The sequence below is a fragment of the Amphiura filiformis genome, chromosome 18 (genome assembly GCF_039555335.1).
Source record: "Amphiura filiformis chromosome 18, Afil_fr2py, whole genome shotgun sequence".
Lineage (NCBI taxonomy): Eukaryota > Metazoa > Echinodermata > Ophiuroidea > Amphilepidida > Amphiuridae > Amphiura > Amphiura filiformis.
Window position 1 is genome coordinate 23502299 of NC_092645.1, and position 27299 is coordinate 23529597.

Sequence of the window (27299 nt, forward strand, 5' to 3'; positions counted from 1 at the left end):
ATATATTCTGTCTTAGGTGCGCTGATGACAAGGCATAGATCTGCTGCTGCTGTTGCAGTCCTAGTAAGCTGTGACTGGTCCCGGGCTATAGAAGATTCCAACAGGGCAAAATCATCAGCAAAATCCAGATCATGGTCTTAGGATTTATCTTAGGTAGTTAACACTCACTGATGACGAAGTCATCTTTGGTAGATAACACTCACTGATGAAGTCATCATAGGTTGACAGCACTCACTGATGAATTCATCTTAGGAAGATAACACTCACTTATGAAGTCATCTTAGGTAGATAACACTCGCTGATGAAGTCATCATAGGTTGATAACACTCACTGATGAAGTCATCTTAGGTAGATAACACTCACTGATGAAGTCATCATAGCTGATAACACTCACTGATAAAGTCATCTTAGGTAGATAACACTCACTGATGAAGTCATCTTAGGTAGATAACACTCACTGACGAAGTCATCTTAGGTAGATAACACTCACTGATGAAGTCATCTTAGGTAGATAACACTCACTGATGAAGTCATCTTAGGTAGATAACACTCACTGATGAAGTCATCTTAGGTAGATAACACTCACTGATGAAGTCATCTATCTTCGGTTGATAACACTCACTAATGAAATCATCTTAGGTTGATAACACTCACTGATGCTCACTGATGAAGTCATCTTAGGTAGATAGCACTCGTTGATGAAGTCATCTTAGGTAGATAACACTCACTGATGAAGTCATCTTAGGTAGATAACACTCACTGATGAAGTCATCTTAGGTTGATAACACTCAATGATGAAGTCATCTTAGGTTGATAACACTCACTGATAAAGTCATCTTAGGTAGATAGCACTCGTTGATGAAGACATCTTAAGTTGATAACACTCACTAATGAAGTCATCTTAGGCGACTCAATGATGAAGTCATCTTAGGTTGATAACACTCAATGATGAAGTCATCTTAGGTTGATAACACTCACTGATGAAATCATGTTAGGTTGATAACACTCACTGATGAAGACATCTTAGGTAGATAATCTCACTGATGAAGTCATCATAGGTTGATAGCACTCACTGATGAAGTCAGCTTAGGTAGATAACACTCACTTATGAAGTCATCTTAGGTAGATAACACTCGCTGATGAAGTCATCATAGGTTGATAACACTCACTGATGAAGTCATCTTAGGTAGATAATAGGCTACTCACGGATGAAGTCATCATAGGTTGATAACACTCACTGATGAAGTCATTTTAGGTAGATAACACTCACTGATGAAGTCGTCTTAGGTAGATAACACTCACTGACGAAGTCATCTTAGGTAGATAACAGTCACTGATGAAGTCATCTTAGGTAGATAACAGTCACTGATGAAGTCATCTTAGGTAGATAACACTCACTGATGAAGTCATCTTAGGTAGATAACACTCACTGATGGAGTCATAGGTTGATAACACTCACTGATGAAGTCATCTTAGGTAGACAACACTCACTGATGAAGTCGTCTTAGGTAGATAGCACTCACTGATGAAGTCGTCTTACAGGTAGACAAGACTCACTGATGAAGTCATCTTAGGTATAGATAGTACCGTACTCACTGATGAAGTCATCTTAGGTAGGCCTACATAGCACTCATTAATGAAGTCATCTTCAGGTAAATAAAACCCACTGATGAAGTCATCCTGTTTACTACTACGGGGCGGGTGGGGGGGGGGGCCTATTAGGTGTAGCCTAGGCCTAATGGTGGCATGGCGGTGGGTCATACATTTTTTTTTGCCGAAATAGGGGAGTCACAAATTTATTGACGCCGACTTTTTGTAAATTTGGGACCTCCCCCCAACTTCGGACGAAAATGCCAGCCCCACACCCAGCCCACTTTATAGTAGATAACACCCATTACTCAATTTTGCCATTACACTTTTGTAGGCCTACCCTAAGCAAGTATTTTGCTTGGACCCAGATAACATGCATATATTGGGCCAATGTTGGTTTTCGAACGCCAATCTTGGCATCGGCATTATTTTGCTGGCCATATTGGGCCAATCTTGGCTTTCCATTGGTAATCTTCATATTGGCATCACTGTGGCAGCCTAACATACATTGGGCCACCATTGGACCAGTAGGCCTATCGCCATGTTATCTGGGAATAAGTATACCCTTTTTCCTGATTTTTGGCGTTTTTGACACCCTAAACAGGTACAGCGCTGTACTTGCTCAATGCTGAAAAACAACCCCCTTTACTTGTTTGTTTAAACGAGCATGGTGTCCACTTTGAAATACAAGCCCCCCCCCCTCCCCGAGGGGTAGATAGCACTCACTGATGAAGTCATCTTAGGTAGATAACACTCACTGATGAAGTTATCTTATGTTGATAATGATAACACTCACTGATGAAGTCATCTTTGTAGATAACACTCAATGAAGTCATCTTAGGTTGATAACACTCACTGATGAAGTCATCTTAGGCATGTTAGGTAGATAACACTCACTGATGAAGTTGACTTAGGTAGACAACACTCACTGATGAAGTCATCTTAGGTAGATAACACTGATGAAGTCATCTTAGGTTGATAGCACTCACTGCACTGACGAAGTCATCTTAGGTAGGTAGGCCTAACACTCACTGATGAAGTCATCTTAGGTAGATAACACTCACTGATGAAGTTGACTTAGGGCCTAGGCCTACTAGACAACACTCACTGATGAAGTCATCTTAGGTTGATAGCACTCACTGATGAAGTCATCTTAGGTAGGTAACACTCACTGATGAAGTTGACTTTGGTAGACAACACTCACTGATGAAGTCATCTTAGGTTGATAGCACTCACTGATGAAGTCATCTTGGTGTTGGTTTTCGAACGCCAATCTTGGCATCGGCATTATTTTGCTGGCCATTGGGCCAATCTTGGCTTTCCGCAGGCCTAATCTTAGGCCTACATAGCACTCATTAATGAAGTCATCTTCAGGTAAATAAAACTCACTGATGAAGTCATCCTGTTTACTACTGGGGGGGTATTAGGTGTAGCCTATGCCTCAGGCCTCAACGGTCAGGTATGGCGGTGGGTCATAAATTTTTTGTTGCCGAAATAGGTGAGTCACAAATTTATTGACGCCGACTTTTTGTAAATTTGGGACCTCCCTCCCCCCCCCCCCCAACTTCCGACGAAAATGCCAACCCCCACACCCAGCCCACTTTATAGTAGATAACACTCACTGATTTATGTGTAAAAGATAAAACAAACTCAACCAACATTTTTGCGTCTGATATGGGCTGCATTAAAATTTAAATTAATATCGCGCCATCTAGCGATGAATCAACAAACAAAATGGCAGCCTCCACAACGAGTACAACATGTTCGATGCCGCAGAAGAAGTTTTACCGTCAAAGAGCTCACTCAAATCCCATTGCTGACCATACGTTTGACTAGTAAGTGTAAAAAGCGTAAGGTGGTGATAATGAATTCCATTTTGGTGCTATTGACGTGACAGAGGGAGAGCAGGTCTATATCACTTTTTGTAAGCTTACCGCACAGTGTCGACTTCCTATTCGATAAATATAAATTTAATACTCCGTTGGTGAGCGACGGGCGACTGGTATTTCACCGAACGCAAGAAAAGGAGTTCTATCTGATTGGCTAGCAATCGATCGCTTAGGTCGCTTAGTAGTCAACTACAAACTCAAAACTGAGCATCTTATTCAATTCGATTGAAATCGATATTCTATTATTGCCGTAAATAAAGAGAGTGATAGTGTGTCAATAATGTACATTGTATTGCAGCTGGATTTTACATGCATTCTTTTATATCAATTTTTTCTCAAAGAGTTGAATATGATCAAAATTTTTACTCAGGATTTCAAATTTTTACCCGCAAATTGCAGTTAAACATATCCACAGCAAAATACCGGTCCTCACTAATTAGTGTATTTAATTTCCAGTTAGTGTATTTAAGATAAAACCTGACAACAAATAAAATTTTCTTGCAATAGAAATATCATATGGGATACTGATATGGTAGGCCGCAACCGCCACAAAGTGGAGCTGCTAAGCGTAGCTGACTTTTTGCTCCGTGGAGCCAAATTGACCAATCATGATCATGTTAGAGTTTTTCATTACTCGGAGGTAAAACTGACTAATTAAGTACGACTTACTCATTACGTGAAGCGAATTTATTCATTAAGAATTTGCCAGGCGAAGCGTCACGTAGTTGCAAGATATCCTCGGTCACGAAAGTTATGATTCAAAAAGTAGTTTATGAAAAGTACGAACTGGCTTATTATTAAGATGGACATGCACTCATAAGAAACTCATACAGTATTGTACATAACTATATAGCTAGGCAGAGTGGTGGTAAACTACGCACACCAGTTCTGCGATCTGCAGTGTATCGCCGGGAGCTAATTTGTATAACTTGCGCGGTGTCCCTGCGGAATTCGACCTTCAGCAAACTGCAAACCAGTTCGGATTTACTTTATATCATAGTAGTAGGCCATACATACTGTAGTTACTGTCCGTTTTCCTATATACACAATACTCAGTGCGCTCATTATTGACGCGTGACCTCTACAAATAGTGTATGTTAGAAGTATAGGCCATTGCCTAGTTGACGTCACTACTGTGTAAAAAATAACCGGCCAATAGTTAAAGTATTCTCTGAAATTCTAGAAAATATAGTTTTGCAACATGTCCTAAATTTTTAGCTAATTTAGGTGTTTGGAAATATTGGTACTTTTGTACCAAAAAATATGAAGAAATTATTTCTAAACCGTGTTAAGTCATTAAGCTTCTCATTTTCAAGAACGCTGGTTAACAATAAGCAGACTATTGTCTCATTTAAGTAAACAAAAGCCCACAGTATTGTTACCTTGCGTTAAGCTTTATAATCGTTCACCCAACTGAAACTATAATACCAGCTCATTGCTCATTGCACAGGTAAAACAGACACAAGTGCAGTGTGTATTTAACCAGAGAAGATCTGATGTAACATAGTTGAGCCGTTTTCATTGAGTGTTATCTTGGTTTAATAGCTTTTAATAGGGTTTAAGTCCTTCAAAGGTCGTGGTGAGTTCTACTGTAGACATGACTGCATCATGATTATTTTTAAGTCAACAACATTCAACAATATGATCACCGTGATAGTATGAGAGTATCAGTACCGTGGGTGTCAGTGATCCTGGCCTGACACAGTAGACAAACAAACAAACAAACACGCCACACACATGACTAGTGTTGGCCGATCCAACCAAGATCGGATCTGCCGATCTCCGATCTGAAAATTAGCAGATCGGGCCGATCCGATCCCGATTCAGATTCCTTAAATGTTATTCTACAACCAGTACAAGTTCATTCAAGTCGGGCCCCAGTAATGTTAACGGTCAAAGCTTAATTCCCCAAACCTGTAACTATGTAATATGATGACCGTTTTTAGAGGTTTTTCATGTCAATATCAACCCAAATAAAATACCATTTTACACCCCAAGTCCCAGCGTTACTCACTCAGTGCCTCCGATTGTCGGAAGTTTAATCATTAATCCATTTCTCTTGATTGTTTTATTCTTCTTTCTTCTCTGCGAATCAACTTTGATTTGCGTGTGTACTACGTTAGGCGAATCACTGCGCGAATTGATTCGATGACCCTGCAGCTAAATCAGCTCCATCGATATTATAATAATTTATGCATCTGACGTATTGGGGAATACCGCGAATTCCCATCCTGATTGGTTGTGCAGAGTTGTTTACAGAAAGAATTCACGATGAAATCGTCCGTGTGAGGAGGAATAGCGCGAATGTGCGCGATTCTAAAAATAACATGCCCTCAAATTCACCTTGGGGAACCCGACATTGAAGGGCGCACATGTCGAGTGTTAAAGTGTTTACAAATTTTTCCCAGGGATGCCCTGTACAGTCGGGAGTGTTGTCACTGAGTGGATAATATTATAAAATACAGTATGAAACGACATGATTCTTGCGTACCCTGTGTAAAGATAGTCACTTGTGCTGAGCATGAAATTGGTCACTTATCGCTCACTGTTCAAAATGTGACATCTACACCAATTACAGTCCCCGAAACTGTCTACTTTTTAGCCGACCTCAATTCCGAAACATTTAGTGATAGTTAAAAATCGATCCCCAACCCTTTGGTTACCTTTGGGCGAATTTTTCGAAATCTCCGCGGAGTCTCCGTGTCTGAAATTCCCCGGTACAAACATCGAAAATGTCGCAATTCTCAGTTCTCGGTGATGATACTATATCCGCATCGCTGTTTTCATACATGAATATGCATATATCTCTGACCCTGTAAGGTCAAAAAGCGTGGCGTTGATTTCAACCAATCCGATCCACCGTTTAATAAGCAGCTTGATACTGACGTCATATCTGAGGTGACCAGGAGGCAGGAGCTACCATTTTGGTAAACTGAACTCGACTCGTGCGTTCTTTTGGTTCACATAAATCGAACAAAATTTTCAATAACGGGTAATAGTATGATTTCAATTTTTTATTAATGAAGTTACGTACTTGTAGTTTTGAGGAATGACAAAGTTGTTTTTGGAAACTTAGATGTTTGTTTCAACTGATGATGTAGGATCGCAAGGTGAGTGAATTCGTGAAGAGATTTGCTTGTTTGAGTGATAGTAGGATACGGGATGTAGGCTAGTCCTCTGTGTTTGACCGGCTCCGACGTCTCAATTCACAACGTCTCAATTCGTACCTGCTTACCAGACAGCAATACTGCGTATTGCTGTATGGAACCAGATATAATTCTTGCGGTGGTAACAACGTTTTTTGGAAATATATTGGCATTAAATAGTAGTAATGTTACATAAGAAAGTAATGGTAAGCTTAAAGAATTGTTGTGTACTTTTATTACTGTCAAGTTCAGAGATCGGTAAGCTAAATCGGCAGCTGATAGCTCATCTGCCGATTCAGATTCAAGGCCGCTGCAGTCCATATCGGCACCGATCTCCGATTCACAGATCGGGATCGGCCAACACTACACATGACACATGCATGCAAGGTAACATTGACTATACACTAATCAAACAATGGTATTGATCCTGTACAACTGGTCGTGGTTTATTTACAATCGATTCATTTAAAATCCCCATAGTAAACATTAATTTTGGCAAGAGTTTTCTCTCTCTGGAGCGAGGATGCATCCACTGGCTCCGCGTAATGAAAAGATCTAACATGATTGGTCAATTTAGCTCCATGAAGCGAAAAGTAAGCTACGCGTAGCAGCTCCACGTTAGGCGATTACGGCCAGCCATATATTGATCATGCGAAAATCGTAAAACATAGAATAGAAACAGTGTGGCAGGCGCTCAAAATCTCAAATTGTATGCTTAGCCTGAGTTGCACGGCCTATCTCGAATAAAATCACCATGCGTAGTTGTTGAAAAAGCGTGAGGAGTCATCGTACTATCACGGCAATTCATAACACGAAGATATAGGGATGATGACGGTGTGTACCGTACCTCCCGACTTCTTTCTTGTTCATGTGTTGTACTACTAGGTATAATTAAATTTTAAAAAAACCTTTAAAAGGGTTAAGCAGCGCCAAAGATTTATCATTTAAATATCGGTCCAATGCAAAACCCTTCCATATACCAAAATCGCTGAAAAGGTACCATAAAACCGTGGCACATCCCCGTATACCTTAGTCACGATTATCGCACTTTCAGTTTCCCACGCGTTTGAACGGGAATTGGATTGCGTACTTTTTCGATGTCTAGTGAGCAAATTTTTCAATATTTTGAGAAAATGATGTCAAATTTTCTATTCTGTATTGTTTGGTAATAATGTCTTTTGCCAATAGTATGTTTAAAGTTGTAATTTTGTGTTTTTGATCGCAAAGATCGGATATTTTCGTTCGATTCAATTCTGAACCCTTCGCAAGGGTGCCGATTTCGCAGAACTTTGACGATAATTTTGCCTTTTGGACACTAAAATGCTTTCGATCCTTAATTTTGTTTCAACCGAGTCTTAAATTAGCAAGCACAATACGGTTGGTACCACTTTTATATACATTGATGAAATTTTAAAGATTTTTTTTCAAGTTTCTAACCGGCGCAAATCGTTAAGTGTGTATTTCCCATTGACATCCAAAATGGCGTAAGCCAGTCCTCAATATACATGTACATAGGTACGGCGTATATAGGACTGGCAAGCGAGTCTAGTATACCTCCAACCAGGGAGACCCCCTCCCCACGTATATTTTTCATGTTTGTATCGACTATCGTGTATGATCATGAGAATAATTGAATGTTTCAGATGACCTTGCTTTTCCTTGTGTTTATAACACTTTTTAATCAAAGTCTTTTACTCCTGTCCTCTATCAAAATACAATCATGACATGACATGAACTGGCGGCACGATAAAATAACATTTAGTTTTTGACCCCATCGTCTCCATCAAACTACAATCATGAGCCCTCATGAGCACCCCTATACATCAATCATCCGAAGATTGAAGAATGCTTTGCCAATTGATAACCAAGGCATTCGTTTCCTAGGCCTACTTGACAACATTTTATGCAGAACAAGTTTATTTGGTGCTCAATCTGGCTAACATGCATGACCATATTGTCGACTCCAATTCGTTTATTCCACTCCACTGAATACCTGCGGTGAACTACAACAGGCCTATACTCACACGCAAAATACGCACAGTTGTGAGCCTTGGTTGTGAGAGATAAGACTGTTTATATCAACTGACCATGCTGATAACCAACATCAAAATGATGGCGTAACAGCTGTTGCTCCAGTCGCTAGTATGCTTGACTCGTACTGCATTATGGGGGTTTCACTCTCATATAATCTCTTTCTCAGTCAGTTACCGACATGTATAACAAACCCTGGATGACAAATAGAGAGTGGGCATGCACCTACGCTGCATAAGGTACCAGATCGTGCTAAAAGCTCGCCACTGTGCATTGTCAATGGTGTATCAAAAAGTTGCGGGATATAGCCAAAATCGTGCGGTGAAATTAAATAGGGAAGCATCGCCCGGGGGCGCTGCTTCAATAAACAGATTGGAATTTTCCATGCTTGTGGCTGTGCCCTCTATTTGTCTAAGTGTACTCGAATTCAGCTGATGCCGGTACAGCGTTTTAACCTTGCGATAACGGCCCAGAGTCTTAGCCTGAAATCAGAAACCACCCGTCCAAGCAGATACCAAAATTTGACCCTCAAATATAAAACAACTTGGATACCCATGGAAGGGTCACTGGGGTCAAATATGTCCTGATTTGGCCTTTACATGTCACTCTGAATTAGTCTCAAGTTCATATAACCTGAAAATTATCTGTTTTAGAGCTATCACATCTGTAAAATCCATTAAATCCACCCGTCTAAAATTAGATTAGCCCGTCTTAAAGACGGGTGGACGCATGGCTGGCTAAGACCTTGGATAACGCTCATCTTACGCGCAAAGTTTCTTTTGTGTACACTCGCGCTTTGCTCACACGGTACCTGACCTAGCCGTCGATCCCCATGGGCAACATGCCATGTTTTATTTAGGTATGCTAGGTGAATTCAAATTTGCCATCAAACTGCATCATTTTATATATCAAATTAAAGCCCTTGAGTAAAGAAAGCTAATTTAACTGAAAGTCTGAAAACCTTTTTTTCATAGCACTTTCCGTAGCAAAGTTACATCTTGTCAAAGATTGACTTTCATAAAAAAGATTCAGCTAGCAAAATTCCCCAAAACAGCATTTCGGTGGTGTTTCTAGATCTTAGTCTCATGATGATAGCAGCTTTTTAATTAATAATGGAACTGCTATCAAAATCCTCTAAAATTCCATGTGCGATTGTCTTATCACCATAAAAATCATATATTTGGGTCAAGTGAAGTATAGAAAACATATTTATGTAAGTTTCCTTGACCGGCCAGTTCTTTTAAATTTCTATGTAAATATGCATCAATTGTCTGCGAATTTGGCTGACTAGCAAATGTGTTAACTAAAGGTTTGCCTGGCATATCTACATGTTTCCATGGTATGGTATTTAATCAAATGCAGCAAACCTTTGACGAGCGGCGCGACCATAGACATACCACCTACAGCGGGAGGTGAAGCCCCGTATCCAAGGTGATATTGACGGATTGACGGGGTTACTAGGCGAGGAGAAATATCGCTTACATTCTGGCGCGCTCGTTTGCGTGTTTACTGCGCCGTTATCGCCCGCGTCAAATGCAACATGTTCCGTAGACGCGATTGTGTCAGCTTGTTTGCGTCCGAGTTGCGTCCTTGTCAAAATTGTTGCTATGCAGTGTTGACTTCACTACGCGCACCAAAGTCATAGGTCTAGGTTCTTGTTTGTCTGGGGGCGCGACTACCGGGATGTTGCAAATTCGGAGCTAACAACGCGTACAGCGCACAGTTCATTCATAAATTTCCACTCAGCGCGGCAACAGCACTCCAGATCGCATCAGCAGCCAATCAAAGACAAGTGCGTCCAACGCAATAAATATGTGCCCGTCAAAGGTTTACTGCATTTGATTATAGTACCGTATGGAACCATACATGCATAGCAGGCCTAACTCGGGACATCATAGTTTTTTTTAATACTTCTACTAGGGCCAGAGCCTAGCACTTATTTACATTGAAAAAAATGTTGAGCATGCTTGAACGATCCAGTATCAGGCCCGGTGGGTTCAGTCTTCACTGACAATGTGTACGCATGATGGTTCCAATTAGGGGTACTTTTCAAGAAATGTCCGCGGAATTTTCGAGGACAAAATTGTTCGCGATTGTCCAAATTAGGGGTGTTTTGGAGCAAAATTGTCCTTGAAATGAAAAATAGGGTGTATTTCTATGACTTTCGTCCGCGTTTTACCGCTACAGTTTTCGTTATTGCCCTCATTTCCCCAAGAAATAGGGGGGGAAATTCAAAAGCGTCCTTGAAATGGTAAAAATAGGGTATTTATTTCGAAAAATGTCCTCGATTCCTCGTGATAAGGGGGTGAAATGAAAATGCGTCCTCAAAATGATAAAAATAGGGGAGGTATTTGGGGGCAAATTTTCCTTGATTTTACGCAAAATAGGGGGTAAAATAGCTGCAAATGTCCTCGATTCCCCGTGAAATAGGGGTCATTTTCAAATCCTGGAACGGTCATACGTCCTACCTTTAAATACAAACTGAACCCACCGGGGTATCAGGCCTTATCTTTTGAGGCGAGTGAGAGTGATCACTCACCTAAAATGAAGCTGAGGAGAGTTTTTTATCACTCGCCTACATTTGGTGTAACTGCAATAATAATACAAATGATTAAAGTCACTCGCCTACAGCTCACCTGACAAGTTTTGAGGAGAGTGATTTGTCACTCGCCAGCAATTTTCAAAAGACAAGGCCTGCAGTATAAAAGTTGAAAGCATTTCAATGCTTGATCGAGCAGAGATACATTACAAATGTGAGTCAGGTCGCTAACAAAACCCACTTGAATCAGTGAGAACACACAATTAGTCGGTCATTTCTAAAGATGCAATACTCAATCGCTTTTGCAGAAAACTGAATCGCACACATGATCAGTGTACTAAGTTGCCGTTGTATGTACATGCTGAGCATGCGCATAATTTGCTGTTTTTAAAAGCGACACTTACATGACTTAGGCCTATATCTGACACTTATAGGTTTTAAAATGAACGCGTATTACTTATTGGGAGAGAAATTAGACAAAATAATGCACGCGCGCTGATGTTTATTAATCCATTTCATGCACGAGAAAAAAAACAACATGTGATTTTTACTTTTTTTATATCAAATTACCCGGGACAAATTATCACTAAAACTGTTGGAAAACAGAACCAAATATAAATGCATCAACCCGCCCGAAAAATGAATCAATCCTACGTGACGCGAACACGCGCGAAACACGGAGTGCACAATATACACAATCAATGCATGTTTCGTACTTTTCTAACAGCTTTTCTGATTGGCTGCTTTGATATGAGTGTATGAACCTCTGTAAGCCAATGTTCACTAAAGTTTTTATCAGAGGAGAACAGCACTTGTTTACATTTTGAGAGCGTGCAGAGCGTAAACATGGAAGCTTTGCGTATGTCGCTCATTCTGAGCGTCAATCTGAGCAAGGGACTGTCGTTCTTCTCCGAAACCCAGTGTAAAATTACACACATAACTTGTGCAGTTTTAATAACGACAATGACTGAATCATTGATGAATCTGATGATGAGTAACCCATGAGTATAAACTCAGCTTTACACAATGACTTATTTACATAGGCACAAAAGACCGTGTTCACTGTACCGTTACTCAGCCAAGCATGGCAGAGTAGGACCCGGAGGTCTGATCTTGACCTTTTACCTTTTCAACAAGCAGAGAGATACAGACAGCGAAAGTCTAGTATGAAAGGTCAATTTGCCATCAAACCGCATCATTTTATATTAAAGCCTCTGAGTAAATAAAGCCAAAACTGAAAACCGTTTTGTCATAGCGCTTTCTGTAGGAAAGTTACATCTTGTAGGTATGAAAGGTGAATTCAAATTTGCCATCAAACCGCATATTATAAATTAAAGCCTCGGAGTAAAGAAAGCCAAAACTGAAAACGTTTTCATCAATGTCATCTAGCGCTTTCCATAGCAAAGTTACATCTTGTCAAAGATCAACCTTCATCAAAAATATTCAGCCAATATTTAATGCATCAATTAAAAAACAAAACAGCATAGTCTCACGATAGAGCAGCTTTTTCTATTGGAACTGCTATCAAAATCCCTTGAAAAATCCATGTCCAATTCTCTCATCACAAAAATAAATCATATATTTGGGTCAAAAAATTATAAAAAAACTTAGAATTAAAAAAAAAAAGAAAAAAAATGTTCCAAGATCTTTATCAAATGCAGTTTACAATTTAAAAAATGTGTGTTAAAAAAAAAAATAAATGCCTACCGACCGATCATAATTTTTTAAATTTTTTAATGTTACGCCAATATTTTCTTAGGCCTAATGTACATTTCAAGACCCTAACCCTGGGTAAGAAGCATATACATGTAGGAATAAATATTATGACAAGCAAGCAAATACGAATGTGTTAAAAAAGTTCAATCCTCCAGTCCTCGATCCCACATGGCTGTGATTATCCATAATGTTTGATTAGTTGGGAGAGAGGGGTGTGGGACTTATGCTAATCGGGTGCCCTGTTTTTCTAAATGCTATCGCCTTAAGGGTTTTCCGTCGTCACCCGATTCGACTCGACTATTGCGCCTCTTTTCAACGCGTGCCTACTCCGCGTCTTGCTCGGCGGTGCGTTGCAGACATCGCAGAGAACGATGCATGTTGTGCGGGTCAATGCTATTTTTGCGCACCGGCGATAACCAGGGCCACAAAATAAAGAAAACAATGTTTGCTGAGCGCAAGAAAAGTGCGGCGCTTAAATATAACATGTAGGCCTACAAACCAAATTTTGCCAGCGTGCTTCCACTGATAAGACCCTTTACAATTAATTCTTAGTTTCCTGTTTCCCTCAGCGTCCAAAGTAGAGAATTGCAATATATTAAAATTATTTTATTTTTATTTTGGATTTTCTCTTTTAAAATAACTTTTAATGACTTCCTTTGCTCTTTCTGACTTTGCTCATATCAACTATAATGATGAATAAACCCCGGTCCCCGCACTCCGTGCATCCGCGGGCATTCATGCTCGTCGAACATTTCGCGAAATAAGGGTGTATTCAGATGAAGAAACGCGATTCGCGAAACACTCAAAAAAGGGGTGTTTTTTCCAAACAAAGTGTTCGCGAAATTTAAAAAAGGGTATTTCCATCGAGCAGCCGACGCGTTTCTGCCAGAAAAGAGTATATCAGAAATATCATTCGCGTTTTAGCGAAAATAGTGGTATTGTCAAAGGGCAAATAATTCGCGGAATCGCTAAAAAAGGGGTGTTTTTCCTCTAAAAACTTCGCGAAATGAGATGCAAAAGGGGATGTTTTTAAAGTTCACCGACAAGCATGAATACCCGCGGATGCACGGAGTGCGGGGACCGGGGAATAAACAAAGAACATTTAACTCTACCATTACTTATTATAAAATCAAACATAGTTGTAAAATAATTAAATGCATGGTCCTAGTCAAAACGGGTTGATGTAGGTTGCGACCACGTGTTTTAAAATAAAGAAAATAATAGATAATTAATAATTAATAATTAAAAGTCGCCTCATCCCTTGTTTTTAACCATGAAACAGGAAACTAAGGATCAATTGTGAAGGGCCTAACGGACCTGGACCCCTCCACCAAAGTAGGCTTACGACCATGACGACAGTAGGGTCCAATAGATGGTATGAAGTTATAGACCTAGGCCTACCCAACAAACACAGAATCAAGTTTTTTTTAACATTAGGCCTAAACGAGTGGGGGATAAATTGGTTAATTCGTTTTAATAATATTTTGGCCTAAATCTTGGGTAACCACTACCGGTATATTATAGGCCTATTATTAAAGGTTATATCGCTTTGTAGAACGTTTCATAATGAAACGCACCACACGGCAAGTTTATAATCCAACATTTAAATCTTTAAAGCATTTTGTGTTATTGGGTAAAGACCTAGGCCTACTACGTGCACTGAATTCATAATGCATGCGATATAGACAACACCATCAAAACTATTCAATTTTAAAAAATGTGTCATACATTTACAAAAATAATATCATAGCCTAATAGGCCAAACGTTTTTTTTACAGCTATAGGCAACCCAGTGTTTAACTTTGCTTTAATTGAACTGCTATGTGATATGAATCCACCTCGAGATAATTCCGTATAGTTTTTGTGACCAAAAAAGTTTTCCACTCGGTAAACGGCACTAAGCATGCTAAATAGGCATATGCCTATAATAATTGTAGGCCTATTATAGTCAAACACTTCCGGCAATGGTGTCAAACGCTTCGCTTTAACATGTTTAATAAATCCTCTTTTTGGTCGATCGAGTCAGGTGAACATGGTGAAAGCTGAAAATTCCTCACTTTGTGTAACTTGATAACTCTTTGGTTCAATATCTTTGCAGATTGCAGAATGGGAGTCTTTCTTACACCCGTTTATAACCAAAATACACCAAATTAGTAAGAAGTCTTAATAATCGACATCATTAGAATAATTGTTCCTATTATGGTAACTTCTTAGGTAACTTTTTTTACAGTGAAAACTTACCTGCGTAAACAGACAACTCCTTTTTTGTGGCCATATGCGTAAACTAACGCTTATCCGGCATCAGATCGCGCGTGTATACCAGCGCGTTGGTACGCACCAAAATATCCATGTACGCAATTAACTACCCAGGCAAAAATAATTCACGGGCATTCCCAAAATTCGCTACTGGTTGCTATGCAAATCATGTCATGCTTTTGTTTTGTATATGGCATGAAAATCCTCTATCAAGGATTCATGGGTCGTTAATATTGAACCCATTAAAATTGTAATTGACGCCCTTGAATAAAAATTAATGGGCATGGAAGTAGAGAAAATTTGACATTGACCATGAGTCATGCCATGAGTTACCCATGAATAAGGCATTTATGTGCATGAAAGTAGAGAGAATTTGACATTGACCGCGATTCATGCCCATGAGTTACCCATGAACATGCCCTGAACATGTCAAGGCTCTGACTACACGCATGACAAAAGAAAAGCATGAAAGGGCATGAATATTCATGGGTGACCATGAACAACCCATCAAAATTTCCCAAATTCATGAAATTTCATGCCCGTTGCTAGCAAAAATAGGGCATGTTCTTGGCATGTTCATGGCAAGATCTTGGCATGTTCATGGGCATGATTCATTCCTAAATTTTTGCCTGGGTACGCATGGTGTCGCAGAAAAAAATGCATTTTTGACCTATTTTGGTCAATTTACGCGAAAACAAGGTCCGGTACCCCCAATTTTTTTTTGCGCGATTTACAGAGCTTTTTATTTTTCATAACATATATAAAATTTATAAAATTTTATCGATACAAATTTTTTCTACAACGCAAAAGGTTGTCTATTTTGAGAAAATGGCTGATTTTGCCGACCAAATGCTCAATGAGGCAAGTACTCTACTCTAACCTTTAGGATACTCTGTGAATTATGTTTGCTATGAACAATTCCAACTAAAAACGAAGGTGATTGACTCACTTTTTAGTGACGTTTCACCACTAAGCTAGTGGTTTCAGCAGACTGTTCAAAGATTAGGACACTCTCGTTCACATTCCTGTGACCAATCATAGTTGGCAGTGGAGATACAAACCACCCTTTTTATTTCAAACCCACCCTTTTTATTTTATACCCTTTATACCAAAACTTCAAAACTCACCCTTTCTATGGTGGAGCTAGGGTAGCGCTAACCTGTGCCATGGTATCATAGGAGCATTCTAGTATCTTTTGGCATACAAAATTATCATTTAGAGGTTGCTAAAGGGTCATTTGAATGGTTTATTTCTATTGTTTTGGATCCATAGTTTCAAATTTTTGACCCCTTGTTTGAAAACCCAGTGCTACCCCTGTCCAGGAGGTGCAGATTTGCATCCAAAGAGAATTACATATTGAAGTTTTAGATGACCAAACAGAATGGGATTTCAATATTTTTTTTGTGGTTCATTTAGTGTCATTCAATCGGAAATTACAGTAACCTTTGAGATTGCAATTGTTGACTTCTAAACCCACCCTTTTTATCAATGACCACGCTTTATATTTGGACACACATTTTAACCAGAAATTTTTCAAACCCACCCTTTTACGGGCCCTTTTAGGCATTTTGTGGACCCTTCAAACCCACCCTTTCTAAAGCGTGGGTTACCAACTATGCCAATTGCTTGCAGAAGGTAGTTTTTCCCTCACATGTTGTATTTTTCCCGTCACATTTACATTGTACAACATAATTTTCCGTCACATTTATGTTTGATTTTGAACAGCCCAGTATGTCCAGATGCCATGGACTGGAATGATCTATACCCAGAATTTATATCAAACCAGGTGCATTGTGGGAGTACAGCAGAGAAAGGCCAAGTCAGATTCCTTGATGTTGGCTGTGGATATGGAGGTCTACTTGGTAAGAACTGACTGTGTGAAATATATTACCGTAATTACTGAAAAGTGTCTTTGTGTTTATTGTTGAAATATTATGTGAAACAGTGAAGACATTTGCAAATGTTTTACACTTGTGTGACACCATTATACCCTTGAATAGGAGTTTACAATATGAAGAGCTTATTTCCAAACTGTTAAGTCCACAAACCCATGTTGCTGATTTACCTGTGTGATATTGCTATATGTTGTGATGCTATAGGTATTATAATTTCAGTTGGATGCACCATTACAAAGCAAGCAGTAGATGGATGCACAGTAACAATACTGTGTGAGGCCTTTGTTTCCCCAATGAGAACAATAGTCTGCATATTGTTAACCACCATTGTTGTGGCAAATAATTGTTTGTTGATGGTACAACTCATTGTTGCTAATTATGTCAAACTTGTCAAAGTATAAGGGCATGATCACATCAGGCACTTTTGATGTAGGGACGTGGAGTCGACCCTACATCGAAACCACTTCCCCATGTAGTGTGAACACAAAGTAAGTGGATTAGACCCTACATCAACAATGTGGATCGAAACTACCTGGTTGAGGTAGTTTCGACCCTAGTGGTGGGTTAAATTTCGCAATGTGAACGCGATAATGTGGAGTCGATCTAGATCGACTCCACATATACCGAAGTGGCTGTGGTCGACGGCAATGGAACAAAACGAACTGTATTCACTGGAAATTGACTTCATGACATTTAGATGCTAAAATATATTTCAGTCCACAGCATGCTCAACATAAGCTTACATAAATTACTTGTTTTACGATCAGACAGGCCGTGTTACGGGCAATCCCAAATAAATGGCCTATGGTTCTGTATTCGGCGTTGGTCGATAACGGCCGCAATGTTACCGCTCATCGCTTCTCTGGGGTGATGGCTTTACGAAATTTGGTATCTATGCTGCGTGGTAACGGCGCTTTACTTCCGGGTCGTTCTAACATCCGGGTATGTGGATTCGCTCCACTTACGTCATAACCCACTTTTGATGTAGATTAGCTTGGTAGTGTGAACCTTGAACTCAATGTGGATTCGATGTGGATCGACACCACTTCACTACCTAGAGTACGAACCCACATTGTGTAATGTGAACACGCCCTAAGTTGTGATTGTAAATGAGAAACTTGTGATTGTGGACTTAAGGGGGTACTATACACCCCTGCCCAATTTTGTGCATATTTTTGCATTTTTCTCAAAAATTATAGCGCATTGATGACAAGTAAGATATGTAAATTATAGGGGCAAGGACTACAACTACTGCACTGGAAATTTTATTTCAGCACAGACAACAGTTGTGGAGTTACAGTAAAAATGAGGGAAAACCAATATTTGATCAATAACTACTTGCCTTGAGTTGCTGAATTGTCAGTGCAGTAGTTGTAGTCCTTTCCCCTATAATATGAAGAGCTTTGTTTCAAAACCCCTTACATCCACTTGCCCATTTTGAGAACACATCAAATAATCATCAAAAAATCACTGATGTATGGGGTTTGCAACAAAAAGCAGTTTTGGCAGGATGCTTGGGTAGTATGAGCATCCTGCCAAAAACTGCTTTTGTTGAAAAACACCTTATATCAGTGATTATTTTGATGATTTTTTGATGTGTTCTCAAAATTGGGCAAGTGGATGTAAGGGGTTTTGAAACAAAGCTTTTCATATACATATCTTACTTGTTGGTCAATGCCCTATAATTTTTGAGAAAAATGCAAAAATATGCACAAAATTGGCCAGGGGTGTAGTACAATGTACCCCTAAACACGGTTTGAAATAAGCTCTTCATATATTGATGAAGAGATAAGATGAATACAGGAGGGTCAATGAGAAAGAGAAGGAGAGAGACTAGTACATTCTCACGGTACCTACACTAAAATGATAGATGTCATAGAACAAGGATAAAGACCTGTATCATAATTCTATAGAATATTCATATCATGCTGATCGCTCGCAACTGTAAGATAAGTATCTTTGAAAAGAGCGGTATGGTATTCAGTCTATGATTGCAGACATACCAAGATGATGAGTGCAACTTGCTTGTAGTGCAGGGCAATATGTTTAAGAATTGTATTCATCTCCCGGGGTACTCAATACAAATGACCATACGGGGACGTGCCGCAAATATGGGTAGCATTTTCAGCCTCTTGGTATATCAATGACCCCTTTTCAAAGCCTATTTTGGATATGAATGGGTCCTTTTTTCAAAATTGTCTCAATTTTTATCGGAAAATAGCCCAATTTTTCCTTAATATAGCTAAAATTTTCAAAATTTTCCCAAAATTTGTAAAAACTACGACAATTTGGGTTAAATTCGGCCGAAAATTTTGACTTTTGGTATATCAATGGGTCCAAATTTCTTGAAAAATTGGTATATTTATGGGTCCACTTTCAAATTCTCAGCGACACGTCCCTACCAAAACCAAACTTGAGTACCCCCGGATTCATCTACTGATATCCAATCCTGTTACATCACTCCTACGACAAATAGACCAACGGACTGCAGTGTCTATTCATCTATTGTGTCCGATTTGAGTGATGACATATTGAATTTGTTTTGTTTCCTTTCAGTCACCCTTTCTCCAGTGTTTCCAGACACACTCATGCTGGGTATGGAGATCAGAGTCAAAGTATCTGACTATGTACAAGACCGCATAGTAGCGCTGAGACGCAACCACCCTGGACAGTACACCAATATCGCATGTCTGAGAGGAAACGCAATGAAATATCTCCCAAATTTCTTCAAAAAAGGACAGGTAAGAGCAATTGGATGTTGCAATGTCATAGTTTAGCCCAAAGAGAATCAGTACCAACTCAAAATTGCCCTGTGTGTAATGAATGCTGTGGGAAATCTGCCATTTTGGTTTAGTTGGTCATGGTGGGCAAATATTGTACCTACGGCAATTTTTCGGAAAAAGCCCATAATTGAAGAATAATTTTCAAATTTATGGTTGAGCATTACAAGGTTTTGTGTACTTTGCCGGGTACGTATGCGTACACAATTATCCAGAGGTACTGGAATATTCCAGTTGAAATTCATACACCCCCATGGACAATATGACCCACAGGGGGTGTGAGTTTCAAATGGAGTCACCCATTCAGGTAATGGTAACCCCATTATTCACACTCCCTGTGTGGGAAATAAAGGTCATGTCTTCCATATGGGATGCATGGATTTCAATTGGAATAACCCATTTAACTCTGATGACATGTCGTTGATGTACAGTGCACTCTATATTACAAGGATTTAAAAATAAATCCTTAAGGTTGCAATCAGGGACTAATCAATTTTAGATTAAAAATTAATCTTACAGATTTGGATTTTAAATCTTAAAGATTTAATTTTAAATCTAAGACTTGATTGTTCCCTAATCACAATTAGGATTTATTTATATCCTTGAAAATTAGAGTGTGAATTGAGCAGTTAAAAGGGGGGGGGTAGGAATGCGTACAATGCACAGTTAAATATGTCCGTGTTGTGAAGTACATTTTCATACATATACTACATTGACAATTAAATGTTCTCTTTTTTTTTTGCTCTTACAGCTGACAAAGATGTTCTTCTTATTTCCTGATCCACATTTCAAGAAAACCAAACATAAGTGGCGAGTTATCAGTCCCACATTAATAGCAGAATACGCCTATGTTTTAGCAGAAGGGGTAAGTATCTACCGAAATAAATTATGACAAGGTTTGAAGAGTCCAGATGCAGACTCATTCAACCATTATACTGGGGTCCATCCGCAACCAAACTGGTGTTGTGACTGCCCAATCAGGTAGGGGGGACTGGAGGTACTCAGTACAAGTGATATGGGGATATGCTGCTCAGAGTAATAGGCCTTCATTTCATGTAGGGCAGAAAACATCACATGAAAAAAATGTGGACCACCCTCTTTTAAATATCAACTTGCAAAATGGACATTCCAAAATGGCTATTCTAGTTGAAATTAATACACCCCCTATGGAAGACATGACCTTAATTGCACACTCAGGGGGTGTATATATCAAATGGAATTACCTATCAGGAAACTCCATTTAAAATTCACACTCACTGTTTGGTAATTAAAGACATGTCTTTGATAGTAGGCAGGCAATTTCACTGGGGTGGCCTGGCAGGCCCCCCCCTCGCCCCAAAACAAAGAGGAAAGAGGGAAAAAGGAGAAAAAGAGAAGAAAAAAAAGGAGAAGGGAAAAGGTTAAATTGCACTTAAAGGAGTATTTCGTGATCCTAGCATCCTCTTTTTATGACATTTTTCAGTACATATCCACAAAAAAGCCTATTCCCAAAATTTCAGTTGATTCTGATTTTATGCGTTTTGCGAGTTATGCATGATTATGTGTATTACACTGCTCCATAGACAATGTGTTGTAATTTCGTTCTGGTATACCAGAACGAAATTCAAATTTCACGATATCTTTGCTAAACGAATTAATCTGCAAGATATATTTTGTACATAAACATTATGTAGCCAGAGGTTTCCAGTAATATAAAAATCTCAACTTTTTTTTTTAGAAAAGTGGGGGATGAGGCTGTGGATCACGAAATGCCCTTTTAATTGAGTAGGCCCATGCCTAAATAAACCACACATTTGGGTCAATCAGAAGTACTTTTGTTCGCCTTGTTTTACACTATATATCTTTTTTTTTTTAAAGTTTACTTTTTTAAAAAGAAGTTTATTTTTGTAAAAGTGTAGCACTTTTGTTCGCCTCGCCATGTTAATATTCAAGTTCTGAGGGATGCACTGTATCTAATGAAGATGAAGAAGGCCCTAGCCTATGATTATTTTAGGCATTGCTTGAAGGTGGGTGCTCACAAAAGCATGTGAAAATTACTGCGGGGAGTGCGGGCCCAACAATATGCAGGGCCTGTCACATTTTGTCACCAAAGTCAGTATTAAGACGGACTCCATGCTGACTTTTACATTGATCCATGCATGCTTTAATTGCGAATCTCAAGTCTTAGGTCTATAAAGTTTCAGTGTAACATTAAAAATTTTGCAAATTGAGTTCGAGCCCTTTTTGTTTTTAAAAGCATTGATAGTGTAAAACTGATGCACCAAATGGCTTCAATTAGACCTTCATTTGGCAAAATTTCGTAACTTCTGAGGGGGAACATCCCTTGCGTATTTAAACAACTGCCCATTTTCACTTCTGTATGTCACACCCAGCACTTGATGTTTAAACCAAAAATACTAATAATTTATACAATAACAGTTAAAAAAAAGGTGGGTCCAATTGGCCTGGCATTTCGCTAATTTTTTATTTTCGGCTTTTTCAAACTAAAATTTTACTCAATAAAGTGACAAAATGGTCCACCAAATGGCTTCAATTATGTCTTCATTTTCCAAAAGTTTCTTACTTCCGAGGGGGGGGGGCACATCTGGTGCAAGTGCGACATGATGGCTGCTTCGCTTCGCGACCAGTTCTCAAATTGCAATTTTTTATCAAATTGGGCCTCCCCTCACTACTCCAGATCCGCCACTGATGGGATTGTATGGAATTTAACTGGAATAGCCCAATGCTGGAGGACAAATCGGCTATTAGGTGGACAAATAGAGCCTAATCTTTGGTTCACCTCAAATTCGGTATGACAAAAGTTATTTGCGTAGAGCATAAGGGCAGTTTGTTGGTATGGTTGGGGAAAAACATTGATATCACTAACAAACTTGAGGTGAACCATAGCATAGCGCATGCTTATTTTTTTCCATCTCTCTACAAAATAGCACTAATACTACAAATGTGTGTGTTTTCAGGGGTTTGTTTATACCATTACTGATGTAAAAGAGGTTCATGATTGGATGGTGAAGCATTTCAATGAACATCCTCTCTTCTCAAGACTAACAGATGAAGAAATGGTAAGATTATAAAGCCATAATTAGTCACAAATATATTATAAAAGACATAAAAAGTAAGTCTAGTTTGGGTTTGACATTCCTGTCAATCCAATTCTTGTATTTTTTCTTGCTTTCTTTCTGTTTATTCCATTCGCTGGCCTATGGCACGCAAATCGGCCTATCGGCTCCCCTGCGTGTGTCCTAGCACATGCACACGCGCGGAATCGCTTGCATAGATACACACGTGGCATACGCCAAAGACACGTTTGTTTGGATTTGCCTAGTAACTGCGAGATTTGACATTTGCGAGATTTTGCGAGACAACCTCATACCCAATCTTTTTCTGTTTTTTACAGATTTAGAGGCCAATTCTTGACCGATTCCCCCCGAATATAGTTTATTGCACCCCCCGTCTTATAATCTATCTCCAATGTGAATTTTAGGATGTTTTGATCAAAACTGAAAAAGCCTTATCGACAAAGAAAAGAACGAACATAACAAAGCACAGACTAAAGTAGAAAAGGTTCTTTCCCAGATTCAATTATTCTGGTACTTACTCGGAAATATTTCAATTCCTATCAGGAATCTTGATTACTCTCTTGTGGTGTTTTGATGAACACATTTCCGAAGTACCAGAATAATTGGGATTTAGTTATGTTTCTTCATTTGGGAAATGGGATAATATTTTTGTAATCCAACAAAATTAGTGTTATATTTTTCTGGAATCAGGATCAACTCTGTCACTCCCACAGTGTTTTACCCCTGCAATGATTACTATTATATACTTCATTAATATATTCTTGTTCATTGATTGGTTAAAAGTGGATCAGCATGACCAAAAATAGTTCTACCATCAGTACTCCTATCCGTAAATTGTACTTTTAAGCCGTAAATAGTATTTGCAATGTCCCGGATGAGCCGTAAATAGTACCTCCAAGCCGTAAAAAGTACTTTTGACCATGCCTTCCGCGTGCACGCATTTGATGGGACGGAACAGTTCACGCACGCGAAACTGCCATAGCGTGATTTCGCGCTGCTGTTATTGGTCAGCCCGATTTTAGGCTATTCGATTTTTTTTTGAAGGGCAAAATATAGGTTGTGCTTAAATTGGTCGTGCTGTTCACTCAGGATAGAAGCTGGAGAGTCAAAACGTCTTTTAACCAATCAATGAACAAAGAACATATTAATGAAGTATATAAAACAAATATATACTGCCTTTATTCGCAGTTCTGGTTAAAACTATGGTCCCTCGTTGAGATCAATTAATACTATTGATCTCACCTCGGCCCATAGTTTTAACCAGAACCTCTCATGGCAGTATATATTTGTATATTATATACTTCATTAATATATTCTTGTTCATTGATTGGTTAAAAGTGGATCACATGACCAAAAATAGTTCTACCATCAGTACTCCTATCCGTAAATAGTACCTCTAAGCCGTAAATAGTATTTTCAATGTCCCGGATGAGCCGTAAATAGTACCTCCAAGCCGTAAATAGTACTTTTGACCGTACCTTCCGCGTGCCCGCATTCCATGCGACGGAATGGTTCACGTCGTGAAACTGCCATAGCGTGATTTCGGCGCTGCTGTAATTAGTTAGCCCGATTTTAGCCTATTCGATTTCTTTGAAGGGCAAAATATAGGTTGTGCTTAAATTGGTCGTGCTGTTCACTCAGGATAGAAGCTGGAGAGTCCAAACATCAAATAATTTTCTTTTAACCAATCAATAAACAAAGAATATATTAATGAAGTATATAAAACAAATATATACTGCCTTTATTCGAAGTTCTGGTTATAACTATGGTCCCTCGTTGATATCAATTAATACTATTTTCCTTGGGCTGCGCCCTCAGGAAAATAGTACTATTGATCTCACCTCGGGCCCATAGTTTTAACAAGAACCTCTCATGGCAGTATATATTTGTATATTATTTCCTTCATTTTGTTTACCTCTACAGGCAGCTGATCCTGTTGTAAACAAACTCTATGAAAGTACTGAAGAAGGTCAGAAGGTCACCAGAAACTCAGGGGATAAATTCCCAGCCGTCTTTAGAAAGATTGCTGACCCTACTGTGAGCCAAGGTGACAGGATGGAAGACAGAGAGACAATAATAAAGACGTGCCTCAGTGCCTTAGCTTATAGTGTCTAGCAAAGTTCTTCAGCAGTCTGCCGATTTGGTGTTATTTATAATGTAAATGGGGTTCTGATAATCAAATCACATCATCATCACATTGGCTGATCAAGGTGCATAGCATCGTGTGACCTAGCTCTCACGATAATCAGGAAGAGCATTCAGGACACCACTGAAGGACATCGCCAAATACTGTAACACTTGGCATGACATGGGCAGCCATCTTGGATGTGGAGTAAAAATCAGTTTCAAAACTGAGGAATAGGGAATAATCATTTGAAATTTTTATGAAGTATTATTGTACATTTCCCTCACTCGCCTATCCAATATGGCTGGTTTCATACTTTCCTGCCGCTTGCCGCTCTGAAGATGATTTTGCTTCACTGCGCAGTCGCACCAGAAACGCTAGCGGTGACCGGCAAGCCGATATATCGATCACTTTGCCACGGCGGCAGCACCGCTGGCAGTTGGATTCAAGTCAACTAGGAATGGTACCGCTCTGACGTATGAGAACAGCAAGAGTGGCTTTCAGAGTCATGCCGTTGCCGCTCAGCGGTGTGCCGCTCCGCTTGCAGACAAGTGCAAGCGTCATGATGAAGCGTCGCACCGCTCAGCGGCAGCGACAGAAAGTATGAAACCAGCATTAATGGGCAAAGGAGGTGTTAACTTTTTGACCAAGATGCCCATTAGCTGAGATTGGGCCTATAGTGCCATGATGGTTCACAACTAATCTGTTAGCACATAAAGCAATATAGTACTGAACAGATCACAGTTTGTTTGGAGCGAGGTCAAAAATGATGGCCAAATATACTTCCATTCTAACAAATCAAGTATGGGACCGATTGTTATTTACGGCAGGGGGAATGGGCGTTTTGAAAAAATATCGACAAAAAATTTTGCGTTCCTCCCCTCATGTATGCTCAAAATTTTTGCGTTCCCCTTGTTTTCTCAATTTTCTCCATTTAAAACTTCACAATCCCCCTCCTGGTTGAACTAAAAATTTCAGGTTCCTCCTCAAGATCAAAAAAAAATTTGTGTTCCCCCCATAAATTTTCCCATCCCCCTCTGCCATAAATAACGATCACTCCCTAAGGTGTTTTCATGACTGCACTTTCTAAAATAGGATACTACGTACAGTCTCTGGCAGAGAAGAATGGCACTTGGTTCTGATTAACTGATTGAATTGTCTGACAGTCAATAACAACAAACCGATAATCCGATTGTCCAGTTACGCTTCAAAGCATTGTTCAGCGCAGAGCTTTTGAAGAGAACCCTAGCTCTAATGTCACTCATTAACAGGGTCCTCACGTCATTCAGAGCAAAAGTCTGCCATACTTCTCTGGAAACTACTGTAGGTGACACTTGTGACAGACAGGGAGTGGGACATTAGCAGCTTGTTTTCTTTGTTGGGGGTGGTAGTGGTCTTAACCAGTAAAAGTAAAATTTTAATATTTGGTCTATTTTTGGAAATAAGGACCAAAAACATGCAATTTTGCATGTTTTCTTACAATTGTAGTCAAAAAATTGTAAGACTTGGTACAAGTCTAAACATTCAAAATCTAGAGTATAGGGTAAGAGTTAGCTCATAATTTTAATGTTATATGTTATTTTTGCTAATTGGTTATGAAAAAGATTGGAAATTGTGTTTTCCAAAAATTAGAATGCATAACTTGAAATTAGTCTTTGTTGAAGTCTTTGGGCTTGATTGTCACAGAAATACGAAGAAGGTCGAAAAGCGCCCTAAAAATACATGTTTTTGGCCCTTATTTCCAAAAATTGACCAAATATTAAAATTTTACTTTCAATGCCAGTTAGGATTAGGATTTAGCTATGTTTCAACTTTCATTCATCAAAACAGCATTTTTTTTTTAATCCAAAAAAATTAGTTCGGTATTTTTCTGGAATGGGGAGTAGATCCCTAGCATTCAGCCTTCAGCAGTCCACTAATGGTCACTGCTAGTACTAATGGTAATGAGCATTCAGTTTGTAGCCAGTGTGGTCTTTACAGATTTCATGGGGGGGGGGGGGGGGGTTGTCAGTTAGAGGTCAAAAATTTGAAAACAAATACAAGGAATATTTGAGGCAATATTTTTTTGGGGGGTGGGGTGGGGTCTGAGACTTGTTGGGGTCAATATTTTTTAATCCCAAAAACATTGGCTGCAAAGACAAAAAAGAGAAAAATCCTGAGCGACCGACCCAGTTCTGAAAATGTTGTAGAGGACAATCAAGCTGTCTTTTTTCCCCTAGTAAATAAAACAATAGAATACAAACAAATACCAAGGA

At 39.2% G+C, this 27299-nt stretch overlaps 1 protein-coding gene across 1 annotated transcript; it reads left to right on the forward strand.

Moving 5' to 3' along the window:
• Nucleotides 1-3314: 3314 nt before the first annotated feature.
• LOC140140017 (tRNA (guanine-N(7)-)-methyltransferase-like) lies at nt 3315-27290 on the forward strand. The gene is made up of 6 exons (XM_072161829.1): nt 3315-3425; nt 16893-17029; nt 19619-19803; nt 20594-20707; nt 22800-22901; nt 24843-27290. The coding sequence occupies exons 1-6, from the start codon at nt 3325-3327 to the stop codon at nt 25032-25034; spliced, it is 831 nt and encodes a 276-aa protein (XP_072017930.1). The 5' UTR covers nt 3315-3324; the 3' UTR covers nt 25035-27290.
• Nucleotides 27291-27299: the final 9 nt, after the last annotated feature.